This window comes from Emys orbicularis, chromosome 7 (assembly GCF_028017835.1).
Source record: "Emys orbicularis isolate rEmyOrb1 chromosome 7, rEmyOrb1.hap1, whole genome shotgun sequence".
NCBI classification, from domain to species: Eukaryota; Metazoa; Chordata; order Testudines; family Emydidae; genus Emys; species Emys orbicularis.
In genome coordinates this window covers 100,664,006-100,679,036 of record NC_088689.1, presented here as the reverse complement: position 1 = coordinate 100,679,036, position 15,031 = coordinate 100,664,006, and the positions used below count along the sequence as shown (strand labels likewise).

At 47.9% G+C, this 15,031-nt stretch overlaps 2 protein-coding genes across 2 annotated transcripts in view; one reads left to right on the top strand and one right to left on the bottom strand.

The window, feature by feature from the left end:
- MACROD1 (mono-ADP ribosylhydrolase 1) overlaps positions 1-15,031 on the top strand; it is a 209,950-nt gene that overhangs the window by 39,819 nt on the left and 155,100 nt on the right. The gene's annotated exons all lie outside the window — the stretch shown is intronic.
- FLRT1 (fibronectin leucine rich transmembrane protein 1) lies at positions 1,820-3,805 on the bottom strand. The gene has a single exon (XM_065408312.1). It carries the CDS (start codon positions 3,803-3,805, stop codon positions 1,820-1,822), a length of 1,986 nt encoding a protein of 661 aa, XP_065264384.1.

Sequence of the window (15,031 nt, the reverse complement as noted above, 5' to 3'; positions counted from 1 at the left end):
GTGTTTTATGTGTGCTTGTTTTAGCTATTAAAAGATGAAAGCCACTGGGAGAGCCATCAGCAAGGATGTACTGTGTGTGTGTGGCGGAGGCAAGTGAATTTTCATGCCTAGGCTGGTACAGCCCCCTCACTGATTCCCCTGCGCCTCTTTCAGCGACTTCAGATCCCGTGTCCAGTCTGTGATGACCTTATGAGCCTCTGAGATCTGGCGCTTCGGCTGCTAGTGACAAAGGCCCACGTGCTGTAGTTAGCACCAGGGCATCGCCATGCACCTTCCACAAATCCTGCTCTGATATACAGCTTCACAGGAGCACAGTGGCACTGCAGCGGATTCCTTATAACTGTTCCAGCCCAGGGCTAGGCCTATGCACCTGAGGGAGTGGAGTCTAGTGGTTAGAGCAGGGGGACATTGGGAATTAGGATGCCTGGATTCTATCCCCAGCTCTGCTGGAGTGTAGTACTGTGTCCTTGCACTTGACCTCTCTCTGCACAAGGCTGGGTGTCACACACATTTCCTAAAACATTCAGGCCCAAACCCATGGAATTGCACCCAATAGCTCCTGTCCTGATTTCAGACCTGGGTGTAATTTTAAAACCTTTGAATGTTAATAAAAGGAGAAGAGAGTTAAAAGTCAAGGCTGGGTTTTCCAAGGAAGATAGATGAGGGTTAATTGGGGCTGCTTATATATCTTTGTGACTTCCTGAGCAAACCTGCCTGGTCCTCCTCTTAAAAAGAAAGTAACATTGTGGCTTTGATTCAAGCAATTCTAACCATCTCGGCAGGATTCTCCCAAACCAGCGGTGACCCAGACTGGGTTTTTCCTAGCACCATGGGCCCCCTGTGCATTCCTGCCTCCCAACACCTGGCCCAAAAGGCAGAATCTTCCACCAAAGCCTATTGTGCTGGAATCTGAATCAAAATCCACTTCTTCCCCCAAATATATGTGACCCAATAGAACCTGAGATACATTTGGACATCAGCATCCCGCATCTTTTCCCCTGGAAGCCATCACCCGAGCTGTCTGGAAGAAAATGATGATGAGGAAGTTTGTGTGTGTGCGTGTGTGTGTGTGTGTATATATATATATATATATATATATATTTTTTTTTTTTTTTTTGCTATGGACAAAGCTATGAATTGAATTAGATAATGTTTCTAGTTGAAATGTCTGGAGTTAACCAAGGGGTCCAATTCAATTGTCTGTGCCCATGAACTATGCTGCAATATGGAATATTTTCCTATTTCCCCCCCAGCTTTGGGAGAAGGGGAAAATCCAAATCCGTTCGCTCTTAACGAAACAGTCGATGAAGGCGGCGTAAAAAGTAAAACCAAGAAACCAGTTATGGGAATAAAAACAGGAAAGGGTTGGAAGTAGATCCCATTAAAATGAGCGAAAAATCCTCCTTCTCTCCTATCTGAAGCAGGGATGGCTGAACCATCAACGGTCAGCAGTCAGGAATGACAGTTGTGTGTTGAATTTTTTTTTCTTTTATAACCTAACTCCTGAAAAAGAAAATAGATTTACACGAGAGGAAAGATATGAACAGGTAGCTTTTTCGCCTCGATCCATGACAATCCATGAGCATGTGTTGTTTGTTTGAAATCTGGAATATTAAATATAAATTATGTCTTCTTTTTTTTTTTTTTAATTTTTAACCACCGCTTGTTTTTCTACAAAACAGTTTTTCCCTCCCTTCTCCCCAACGCCTGCCAGTCAAGCCGTTTCTGTTAGGGAAAATAGTTTCTCCTCAATTTGTAAGCCACCAGGTGGCAGCGGCATGGGGCAGTGTGAGGGTTGAGAGGGAGCGATGGTTCTCCATCATGTATAGGTGTAATCTATGTCTGGGATGCCGCCTTCTCTATATCCACGGGTTGTGCCGTAGCCGATGGTATGGGTGCTTTTGTATAAGCTGGTGCCGTTGGATGGGAATATCGTGTGGATTACGTATTCCTCCTTGGCTCGGTGTGGGTTGATGGGAAGCATCTGCAGCCCAGGACCTCGGATCTCCAGGATGGAGTTGTCCTTCTTGGTACCCGATTCGACGTAGTCGTCTTTCTTCCGGCTGCCCCTGCTGTAGGCCCTCTCCCGCGTCAGCAGCTCGCCCGTCCGGTGGACATACCAGCAAATGGCTGCCAAGACCAGGAAGAGGAAGACTAAGGCCACCGCCCCGCCAATGATCCCTGCCAGAGGCAGCCCAGCCATTGGGTCGACGTTCTGCTCCCGGTTGAGGGTTGTGGTGGGGCTGTAGGTGTCAGCTGTCTCTGCTTTGGCACACACCGGCGTTTCATCTGCCACATAGGTGCTGCCTGTCTCCATGGTGACCATGCAGATGATGTAAGTGGACTTGGGCTCCAGGGCCGTTAGCAAGTACTCAGTCTTGTCCCCTTGCACCAGGGTCTCGGTGATGGAGCCTACCGCTGGGCTGTGACCCAGACGCAGCCAGCTGAGCCGGAAGGAAGCTGCAGGCAGCATGGCCTTCCAGCTAATCTGGATGCTGTCGGCTGTCAGTGGCTTGACATTGAGAACCAAGGCCTTAGTGCCGGTCCCTGTGGCCATGGGGTAGTCAATATTGGAGTCTGGCAGGCGGATCCCAGGTCGCTTGGCCTTGAGGGTGAAGAGGGAGCCCTGAGGTGTGGTGACGGCTGCGTGGCTGGTGGTAGTCTTGGCCGCCACTGCGTTGCCCTGTGCACCTGCCTCAAAGCACTCATCCATCTCATTGGTGATGTCCTTGATGGCCATGCCTCTCACTTTATCCGGCCCTTGACACATCAGCCCCCTCACGTTGACCACTGAGGCCCGGGCCTTGACCCAGTCCCTCAGCCACATGAGGTTGCAACCACAGAACCAAGGGTTGTTCCTGAGCAGCAGCTGGGTCAGGCTCTCCAGGTCATCAAACAGGCCCTTGGGCAGAGTGGTGAGGTTGTTATTGGACAAGTCCAGCCTCTCGAGCTCCTTCATTTTGGAGAGGGTGTTGTAGGGGATGTGGCTGATGGCGTTATCCTGGAGGTACAGCTTCTGCAGGTGGGAGCTGGGCAGATTGAGTGGAGGGGCAGCCAGAGAGTTGCGGACCAGGGACAGCTCGCTGAGGTTCTGAAGCCGACTGAAGGTGTCGTCAGCAATGCGCTGGTTGGCCAACAGGTTCCCATCCAGCACCAGCCGCCGCAGGCTGTTCAGCCCTTTGAAGGCATGCAGCGGGATGGTGGAGATGCGGTTGTCATCCAGCCGCAGCTCCTCCAAGGTGCGAGGCAGGCCAGACGGGATGCTGCTGAGGTGGTTGCGGGACAGGAAGAGCAGCTTGAGGCGGGTGCTGTCGGCAAAGGCGTCGTCCTCAATGCTGACAGTGGAGACGGAGTTGTCGTCCAGGTGGAGCTTCTCCAGCAGGGGGATGCGGGCCAGGGAGTCGCGAGCAATGGTGCGCACGTTGTTGTCCTGGAGGTGCAGCTCCCGCAGCGAGCGTGGCAGGTTGACGGGGAACTCGTCCAGGTCGTTCTCATAGAGATAGATCACCTGGACGTTGAGTTTGGACTTGAGGTTGGAGGGGATGCCGGCATTGTTGATCTGGTTGTTCTGCAGGTACAGGGTGGTGGCATCGTCAGGGATGTCGGCTGGGATGGAAGTCAGGCCCCGGTCGTTGCAGTAGATGAAGCCGTTGTCACAGCGGCACACCGAGGGGCAGGAGGCGCCACTGGCCATCACCTCACTCAGGAAGGCCACCAGGCCATAGCACAGCAGGAGCCAGTCACGCAGGTCCATGGCTGACGCTGTGGTCACCACCGTGGAGGTCACCGTGGATGCTGTTGTCATTGCGCCGGGGGTGGTGGGGAGTGGACCCTGGGTTACACCTTTGGGACCTGTAGAGGGGAGAGAAATGGGAGGAGCCTGAATTATGGAGGTGGAGCTACATGGGGGATTAGAGATGGGGTAGGCCTGCAACATGGGAATGGGGGCTGAGCATTGCGTGTTCTGTCTATCAATCAATCAATTGATCTATCAGGTCAGGCACTGCATAGACTCCCACCAAGATCAGGGCCCCGTTATGCTGGCTCTTCACAGACACACAGCAAAAGGCAGTCCCTGAAGACCTTAGACTCACAGACAAAGAGTCGTGAAGGAAAGAGAGAGGTAGTGTCTTGCCCAAGGTCACCCAGCAAGTCAGTGGCAGAGCCAGGAACAGAATCCAAGTATCTGGAGTCCTAGTCCAGTGCCTTGACCAATAGATCACACCACCTCACAACAAAGTCTCAGTCAGCTGATAGGTACATCTATTTTTGATTATTTAAAAATAAAATCACAAAGCTAAAAATCCCAACAAAACTTCTCCATGGTCCATGGTCCAGATGAAATCTGGGTTTGTTTTTTTCCCCTTTTACAACCCAAAAAGCAGATCCCCATGTCAATTACAAAATCCAACACCACTAATGCACCCCCCCACACCTCACTTTGCTTCCAGCACTAAATCTTCCCCCAGCATCTGTCAGGCTGCAAAATCTGCTGCAGAAGACGTATAAATCCATGTTAATAAGAGCTTTCTAATGGCAACGCTGACACACCAGCTTCCAGCTGCCTCAGAGATATAGCCACAACACTGCATACATTAGAAGCAGATAACAGAGACGTGCGCACATTCCCGCTACCTGCATGCATTTGTCTCTCCTTGTCGCTCAGCCACCCACTCGTCCCATCGTTCCTCTCGGTAAAGGGTGTCAGAGAGAAACTAATGCACTGCAGATTTGTGTCTTTCAGGGGATCTGAGATTTACACATTATTAGTGGTGTTACGGTAGCACATAGTTATAGATCCGTCGATCAAATTGATAGTGTTGGCACTGCACAGAGCCCACTGAGATCGGGGTCCCATTGTGCTGGGCGCTGCACAGACACACAGTGAGAGACATCCCCTGCCCCAAAGGTCTTGCAGTCTAAGACCTGCTGTGTACACAGTGTTTGTCTCAGTACAATTATGTGGATTGTGGGATGACTTTTTACTGATGTAGTGATACTGGCATAGCCATTAGTGTGGAGGCATGTACACAGGGTGCCTAGCACAATAGGGCCCTGGTCCATGACTGTGGCTCCTAGGCACTATGATACTGGGAGAGAGAGGAATAGAATCCAGGTGTCTGGACTCTCATCCCCCTGCTTTAACCACTAGACCACACTAGAACCCAGGGATTCAGCACATCCTGCTGCAACCAGTAGACCCCACTCTCCTTCCAGAGCTGGGACTAGAACCATGGTGTCCTGACGCCCAGCCCTGCTGCTCTAACCGCTATAATTTTAACCATGTGTATTATAAGAGTGTTTACGGAGCAGCCAAGATTGGGCCCCCATTGTGCTAGGCACTGTGTACGTATGTACGTGTACACACACCCACACCCACCCACCCACCCACCTCCGGGTTGAAAGGCCACAGGACGGCCCTGGAATAATTCCTGGTTGAACTAGAGTTAAGCAGAGATGGCTGAATTTCTGAGGCTGTGTAACAACAGCTGCATGTCACCTTGTATGTGTGTGTGGATCCTAGGTAGTTACCACTTTGCACAATACCTACGTTGGCTCAGGATTGTAATAGAGTTGAGATTGTATCTTGCACTGTGGCGTGATGGATAATGGTGGAGTTTATGGAGTCACGGACCAGAGTGCTCCTGCTTCCTGTCTCTATTGCAGACACTCATCTTCCTGCCTTAGCATCCTTCCTGCTGCGTTAGCACCCAGCCTCTGAGTTTCACAACTGCTCGGCAACAGATCTTTGCAGAGGAGAGAGCGTCCGGGCCACAGGGCACTTTGTTGCAAGGCCACCTCCTTTGGCTGCTCTTTTATGTCCTGTTGTTTATATTTCATGGTTTATGTAGCCTATCAAATTAAGTGCAGTAAATCGCTTGGTTTTATGGGTAGGTTTTATTTGCCTGGATCCCTGCATAGCTGGGAGAAGGATGCAGTGGAGTAGATGGGGACAGAGGATTGCATGGTGGTAAAGCAATGGGAGGGGTGTGCCTAGATTAGAGGTCCCCAAACTGTGGGGTGCACTCCCCTAGAGGTAAGGGAGGCATGAGGTAAATTTTGGGGACCATTGGCCTAGGTGATGTCTGCACTGGGGAGGGGAGTAATCCCCATTCCAGGAACACCTCCCATAACTCAGACTCATGGGCACACACCCTGCCCCAGTTTCAATGCCCCTTAACACAGGGGCTTTGCCCTAGGGCCAAAGCTCTGAAGGATTCTTTCTTTTTCTTTCTATTGCAGTTTAGCTCTCTCTCTCTATCCCCATACACACCCCTTTACCTATCCATCCATATCCATGCACAGTCCTCTTTCTCTCGCTATCCCTTCCCAAACACACCTCTCTCACCTATCCATTCATCCGCCTACATCCTATCTATCTATCTATCTATCCCTAACCTCCCTTCCTTGTGGCTGTGTCTCTGTCCCCCAGCTTGGCTGCGGTGAAAGGCTGTCGGTTTAGAACAGTGCCAGTGAGTTCTACCGCAGGTTATGCTTTACAGGGACTCACCATGGGCCCTTTCACCTCACCTGAGTTAAACCCCGTCCAATGTTATTTTTTTACAAGGCCTTTACATGGAAGATTTGAGCCAGCGAGGTCTCCTGCTGGGCCAGTGCCCATTAAATCACTAGGAACCACTCACTTTGCTTGAGTTCATTATGCATTCGGCTCCTCTATAAATTTTACATTTCTTTTTTTTCTTCCCTGTCTCCTTTTTCCCCGGCTCACTCTTAGTTTTGGCCATTTCCTCCATTATGAGACATAAAATCCTTTATGGCTCAATATCTCTCACTGCCAAATAAGGGTCTCATTTCCCAATCTCTTTTGGCCCCTGCTGCTTCTTTGAAGACAAACTGTGGATATTTTTTCCTATTCCTCCCTTAAAATTGCTTTGAACAATTTTTCTTAACCTCTTGCGAAGGACAGTACATCAGAACTAACCCGCACTGAGCTTTACAACTAGTAATGCAGTGGTTATGGCAATAGCTTTGGACTTGGGAGACCCAGGTTCAATTCCTGCTCTCCCACAGACTTCTTGGGGGACCTGAGGCATATCACTGAACTGCTCTGTGCCTCAGTTTCCCAATCTGTAAAATGGGGATAGCACTGCCCCACCTAATGGAGGGTTGAGAAGATAAATACATTAAAAGATTGTGAAGTACTCCGGTATTATGGTAATAGAGGGCGAGATTGGGTGCCTTACATAAATAGTCTCAATTGCAGCGAATGGGTTGGATGGACCACTGGTCTGACCTAAGGAAGTGGCGGATAGATCGGCCCATTGGTCTGATCTGAGGCAGCAAGGATGGTGCAGGGATACTATGTTGGATGGGCCCCATCAAAATGAATTTATGTTGATTTCACACTTTTTTGTTTCAGAAAGAAACAAAAAAAATTCTGAAAAAATCAAAACAGTCAGTTTTGACATTTTCAACAGGAAACATTTTGATGTCAGCCTCAACATTTATTTTAATTTCATTTTTTAAACTTCAAAAAGGTTTAAAAAGGTTCAGATTCAAAATGGCATGCTTTGATTTTGTCGAAACGAAGTGTTTTGTTCAACCTGAAACAATTTTCCCCCCTGACTTTCCAATTCACCAACAATTTAATTTGTTTTTATTTTTGGTCTGACCCGAAATGATTTTTGTTTTTTACTTTTCAAAACTGCCAATGAACCGAAAAATCCATTGTTCATCCACCTGATGGGACCATAAAAGTTCCTTAAATAGTTAAAGATGCTTTATTAATGCTCTTGCCGTTCAGAGAGTCAAACGGTTTCTTGGGCCTGATCGCAGCTTGCTCTGGTTTTGTGCAAAGAGTTTGCACCATGCAGAATAAATGTAAAGCAGCTGCAAACTGCAAGGGAAGGATGGTGCAGGGGTAAATGTGCAAGCCTGAGATATAGGATACCTGGGTGGGGATTTAGGCTCCTAAGAATGGCACTTAGGCCAGTTCTAAACTTGGAAGACTTTGCCAGTCTAGCTCTCCTTTTGGAATCTTGCTAAATTCAGCAGTTTCTCGTGGCAATGAGTTCAGCCTAACTCTCACCGGCACCACGTACCGAGTTAATAATAGCCCCTAGCTCTTCTACAGCACCTTTCAGCAGTAGAACTCAGAGCACTTTACACAGGAGGTCAAGATCATCATCCCCTTCTTACAAATGGGGAAACTGAAACACGAGGCAGTGAGGTGACTTGTCCAGGGTCACCCAGCAGGCCAGTGGCAGAGCCAGGTATTGAACACAAGTCTCCTGAGTCCGAGTGGAATGCCCTATCCACTAGGCAGCACTGCCTGCCTAGCATCATTAGCCAAAGTCCCATATGGAGGCAGCGTGGACTAGTGACAAGGGCACTAAGGACTGACAGTGCAAGTCAGGAGACCTGGGTGCTAATCTTAACCCCGCTGGGAATAAGGGTTGGGGGTTAACCCAATCACCTCAAGAGGAGGCTGATTTGAACAAAGGGCTGTGAAAATCAGGCCCTTTTAAGGCATCTCAAACTGGGCCAGCAAAATCCCTTTGGAAAACCTTGCATTGACTGCCAAGAGTTGGGGGTGAAGGCTGATGGAAGTGTAGCCCCATGATCAATGCAGAGTGATGCTTCTGAGTGGCTGAGCTTTACCATGACACACACCAAAATAAACCATTTGAATTCCTGCAGGAGTCTTTAATCTGCCTAATAATTCATACTGCTGCTAAATCCAACCTGCAGCTTGCCAAGCCCTCTTTGCCTGAGGAAATACGTTTAAAAATTAAAATCTGCCCGTGCATCTTGATGTCCCATCGGGCAACGCTCCTGCATTGCTCTGCAGACAGCGTCAGCCAGTCAGGGAGGAGTAATAAACTCCCAAGCCAGCCTGCAGTTGATAGCAGCTGGGGATCTGGCCCCATTGACTTCAGTGGAATGCCGCCGATTTACACCACCTGGGAATCTGGCCCCATTGACTCCAATGGAGCAACACTGATTTACACCAGCTGGGGATCTGCCCCCACTGCATTTGGAACAATCCATTCACTTCCATTGCAAACCCCTTGCCCAAACTTCCAGCCTTGCATATGGCTACTTATTGGTGTGGGGGCCTTAGCATCTTGTGAGATGCTACCTGTTCCTTTGCAGTGGTGGCATTTCTGTTTTGGCCATAGGTTATTTTGAAGCAAGTGGGCCTGGGGGGTGGGAGGAGAATGCTACAAATCAGGCCTTAATCCAGTGGTTCTCAACCTTTTTTCATTTGCGGACCTCTAAAATTTTTCAAATGGAGCTGTGGATCCTTTGGAAATCTTAAACATAGTCTGCGGACCCCAGGTTGAAAACCACTGTTCTATGGTAATGAGAACCTTTCGTGGACCCCTTAGACACTGTCTGTGGACCCCAGGTTGAGAACTGCTGTTAATCCACCTCTTTTCAGGGTGGAGGAATATAAAAATCTGGTGCTTTATTCCATCCCTGAATGCAAGATTCCAACAGTTGTACGCACCGGCCGATGGGAGTTTGAAGGGATCTGTTAGCATTGCTGTGACACTCCAATACTTTAAACTCAGTTTCCCCCAAAGCTCAGCTCCTTGCTCTGCAGTTTATCCCTCTGGGGCCCATCGGCATCCATGCAGACGGCAGAACAGAAGCGACAAGACCTCACTGCCTGTCTTGTGTGTGCCTTTTGCAAAGGCCAAGTCAAGAGAAGGGGGAGAGATGAAGGAGGTGGAGGCGAGTGGGAGGTGGTGCTGGTGAGGATTTCATTGTGGGAACTGGATGGACTGGGGAGCATGTGTTGGGAGTGTGTGTGCAATGCTGCTAAAAGCCACTCAGATCTCCCCCACCTAACACTGGGGGAATTGTAGTTCCATTTAGTCATACTGCAAGGATTAATTGGGAAGAGTTGGGCGTGGAATCTGAGCTTTTGTCTGTTTGTTTCACTGGCTCTTTAAAAGGAGAAATATATTTAAATCAGCCCCCATAGAAACACACATACACAGTGCTGCTTACTCCTGGGTTCTGTCCCCAGCTCTAGGAAGGGAGTGGTGACTAGTGGTTACAGCAGGGGCCTGGAAGTCAGGACACCCAGGTTCCATTCCTAGCTGCATTCCCTTGAGCCCCTACCACCTCTTTTCAGCTCATCTTCCCCAGGCTGTAAAATGGGGGTGATGATTATGACACCCTCATGTGGATGGTTAAACTTCATTGGTTTAATATTTGAAAAGCACTTTCAAATCTTATTTCCTCTCCCCCTACATCCCCAACGACCGAGTACTGTTACCTTGAGTGTCATTTGCTCAGGACTTTACACCCCCAACTCAGGAAAAGTGCCATGGATTTCGTTAGTACAGATAGTGAGGATGTGATTTTATCCAGGTGAACAGTGGTCAGAATTTGGGATTTCCATTCTGCAGACATTTCTGACACTTTAAATCGCCGCTGGAGCCCTGGGGGGCGTAGGCCAGGCAGTGTGGAAGGGCTGGCTGGGGGATGCTGACCCCCAGCTCCGCCCTTCCGCCCGAGGCTCCGCCCCATACCGGTAAGTTTTCAATTTTACTTTCACCCCTGACTGTGACCAGTGCTGGTGTCCACTCTTCAAAAGAGAGTGTGGACAAATTGGAAAAGCTTCTGAAAATTACAGTAGGAATGATTTGAGGTCTTGAGAATGATTATATATTGTACATAACATAATAGTAAATATGATAAAGTTGAACAAAATATTTTGATAATCTTTTGTTGAAAACATTGATGAAATCAGGACATTCCCATGAAACATTTTGATTGCATTGAATTGGCTTTTTCTGACAGAAGATTGTTCCATTGGAAAACTTCCAACCAACTCTACACAGTGCCCCTTAACTCCATTCTGGGAGGTTAGGCTCAGAGTTATCTGCTTTGCTAGATTTTAAGGCCAGTAAAGGACCACTATTCTAATCTGACCTCCTGCCTAACCAATTGCACATGATCTCTCAGTGGGATTCTGTAGCTAAGAGGGTGAACGTGATCCTTGTGCATTTAACAGGGAAATATCAAGTAGGAGTCTGGAGATAGTGTTACCTCTCTACATGGCATTGATGAGACCATTACTGGGATACCGTGTCCAGTTCTGGTGTTCATATTTCAAAAAGGAAGTTGACAAACTGGAAAGGGTTTAGAAAATTGCTATGAGAATGATTCAAAGTCTGGAAAACCTGCCTTAGAGTCAGAGACTTAAGATTCTAATTCTGTTTAGTTTCTCCAAGAGAAGGTTAAGAGGTGATGTGACCACGGTCTAGAAGTACCTCCATGGGGAAAAGATTCAGAGAGCAGAGGGCTCTTCAGTCCATCACACAAAGGCAAGAGACTCAATGGCCATGAGGTGAAGCTAGACAAATTCACACTAGAAATAAGGAGAGGGGGATTAACTATTGGAAGAGCTGACCCAGAGAAAGGGTGGATTCTCCATCACTTAGAGTCTTTGAGTGAGGCTAAAAAAGTCATACCTTATTTCTGATCTGAATTTGTCTGGTTTCAACTTCCAGCCATTGGATCATGTTAGATCTGTGTCTGTTAGACTGCTGAGCCCAATTTCGGTATCCCATGTAGATACTTAAACTGTGATCAAGTCACCCCTTAACCTTTGGTTTGCTGGAGTCTCTCACTATAAGGCATGTTTTCCAATCCTTGAATTATTATTGCTTTCTCCAATTTATCAACATCCTTCCTGAATTGTGGGCACCAGGATTAGACCGAGGATTCAAGAGCCCTCTGTTCTCAGAAATTTCATCATATAAACTTTCTTATAGGCTGTGATCAAGTCACCACCTAACCTGCTCTTTGATGAGCTAACTAGATTGATTGATCTCCGTAAGTCTCTCACTTTAAGGCAGGTTCTCCAGACTTTATATCCTTCTTGTGCTTCTTCTCTGGATCCTTTCCAATTTTTCAACCTCCTTTTGAAAGTGTAAACACCAGAATTGGATTTGCCAGACTGGATCAGAGTCAAGGTCCATCTAATCCAGTTTCCTATTTCTCAGAGTGGCTGGTACCAGATGATTCACAGGAAGGGGTCAGAAGCCAGCAGTGGGCTGATGTGGAGTAATCTCCCCCTTCCTCCCCCATGAAGGTCTCATTCTGGTCTCTTGTACTATCATTGTCTCCGTTTTACAGATGGGGAAACTGAGGCACAGACAGAGACCATGACTTGCCCATGGTCATGAAGGAGGCCAATGGCAGAGCCAGAAATAGAACCCAGGTGTCCTGCATCCCAGTCTAGTGTGCTATCCACTAAATATCGCCTCCTTATAAATACCTCCCCCATTTATAGACCTGACACTGAACTGCCACTCCTGTAGGTACTCCTTAAAAGTGCCCCATCCAAATCCAACCCAACATTATCCTCTCTAAATTGCAAGCAGATGGGCTGTTTTATAAATGAGTTGTTCTTTCGTTACCAAGATGCTATCACGGTGCAAAGCAAAGAGTCACCTCAGAGCAGGACAAACTGACTTAGCTGAGATTTTGTCTGATGTTTATCTCTAGGTGTCTTTTTATAGAACTTGTAACATGCCCACTTCTTAAGGAAAAAAAACCAACCCTAGAGTTAATTATTTTGCCAATTTCATGCTGCATGCATTATGCATCGAGCCTTATCTTGGCTGTAATTGCAGACAGGTATGCAAATGCCTTTCAAAAGGGATTGTTAAAAGAAGTTTGCTCAGTTGCATTGTATCCAGTGCTAATAGAAATGAAAATTGCTCCAGTTAATAGAAAATGATACACGTTAGAAGCGGGGTGGGGAAAAGAAAATTCAAATTTGTGTCTGGGGAGGTTAATTATATTGATGGCAACATCTGATATGACAATATTTTTCTAGGGGGAAAATGGTATAATAAGAAGAGGAGTAATTTGGAGCTTCCCTTCATTAGGAGATATCCACATTCCATCTCCCATACTGGGAGTCATTTTGATCAGTTTGTTTTTTATCAGGTGTTCGTGGAAACATTTAAATTTAAATACATATGTATGTATAATTAAAAAACGGAAGGAGAAAATGTAAAATGTTAGACTCAGTAATAAAGTAGTGGCAAAATCTGTTCAGTGTAGGATGAAGAAACAGCATGGTCCAGGGTTTACCATGGTATTGTTATCATATTGTACCACCTAAAAACCTCAACCAAGATCGGGACTCCATTGTACCAGATGCTGCCCAGACCCTGACCAAAATCAGAACGCCATTGTGCTGGGCACTGCACAGACCCCAATCAAAATCTGGACCCCCATTGTGCCAGACGCTGTACAGACACATATTGAGAAACAGTCTCTGCCCTAAAGATAGTACAGTCTAAATAGAGAAAGGGTGGGAGGGGAAACTGAGGCACGGAACTGATTTGCCCAAGGTCACCTAGTAGGTCAGTGGTAGAGCTGAGACAAGAACCCAGGTGTTCTGAGCCCCAGTCCTGTGCGCTAGCTATTGGACTACTGCCTCCCTGGGCTCAAGTCCTGGCACTGCCACTAATCTGCTATATGACCTTGGGTAAGTCCCTTCCCCTCTCAGTGTCTCTGTTTCCCCTCCCACCCTTTCTCTATATAGACTGCAAGCTCTTTGGGGAAGGGACTGTTTTTCAGTTGGGGTCTGTGCAGCGCTCAGCACAACAGGGGATCAGAGCTCGGTTGGAGTTTGGCGCATGCCTGGCACAACAGGGGCTCTGGGGTCAGTTGGAGTTTGGGCAGTGCCTGGCACAATGGGGTCCCTGAGCTCGGTAGAGGTCTGAGTCGCTGCTATAACACAAACCATATTATTATTAAACAGGAATTCTTTGCAACACTGAAAGCCGCTTGCGAGGTTTATCCTGTCTTTCAGCGCGGCTGTGTCCTGGCTGGGTTTATCTGCTTTTATAATCAATAATAATTATTCTGTCCACAGGGGATCTTTCACAGCCCTGGTTTGTAACAAAGCTGCTAATGCCTCAACAAACCAAGCATTTAGGGCCCCATCCAGCAGGGTGCTGAGTGCTCTCTAGTCCCGCCAGCCTTAGTGCAAGCCAAGGATGCTCCAGCCCTTTGAGTTATGCAGTGAAAAATGTTTAGGGGCTTGGTGCAGCGATAAATCAAGGGTTTATTAATCTTAAACTCTGATATTCAGGCTTTGTAATGAATTGACTTTCAGGGCCTCCTGTGGTTCACTGGAGGGTTTAAACCTGACAGCAGTTAGACAGTCAAGCCAAGATCACTGCCCTGCTCCATTTCCACATATTGGTTTTGATGGTCCAGGGGGGAATTTCTGGTCAGGGAAAAGAGCTTGCAACAAGCCCAGCCTATCCCAGTGGTCAGGGCACTAATCTGGGATATGGGAGGCTTACATGCGAGTTCCTGCTCTGCCTGATGTGGGCCTCAACCTCTCTCTCCCACATCCCAGGTGGCGTGCCCTGACCACTGCGTTGTAGTCAGTCTCTCTCTCTTTCTCCTGGCGAAGCTGTTCTACGTTGTAGAAATAATTAAACATTCATTGGGCCAGAGAGAGATTCTCTCCCCTGGTGGTTAGGGATGGGTGGGATGTGGCAGACCCAGGTTTAAGTCCCTGGTGTCTAGATACACAGGATGAGAAGGGTCATGGAGCCCATCACGGTCTGAGACTTGTCAAGCTCCATCTTCAAGCTAGCTGGGTTGTTTGCCTCCCACTGCTCGAACTGGGATTGGGGGGCTGCTCCAGAACCTCCCTTCTGTGACAGGGGGAAACCTTCTTCTCATTGCCAGTTTCAATTGATTCTTGGCCAGTTTATCCCCATTTGTTCCTGTGCCAACACTGTTCTTTAGCTTCAATAGCTCTTCCTCCCTCCCTGGGGTCAACCCCCCTGGTGTATTTAGAGAGAGCAACCAGATCCCCTCTCAGCCTTTGTTTAACCCGGCTAAACAAGCCCAGCTCTTTCAGTTGTCTCTAGTAAGATTGCCTCTCCATTCCCCAGATCAGCCTAGGAGCCCTCCTCTGCACCCGGGCTAGTTTGAATTCTTCTATCTTGGATGTGGGTGACCAGAACTGTACACAGTATCCAGATGAGGTCTTCCCAGGGCCTTGTCCAAT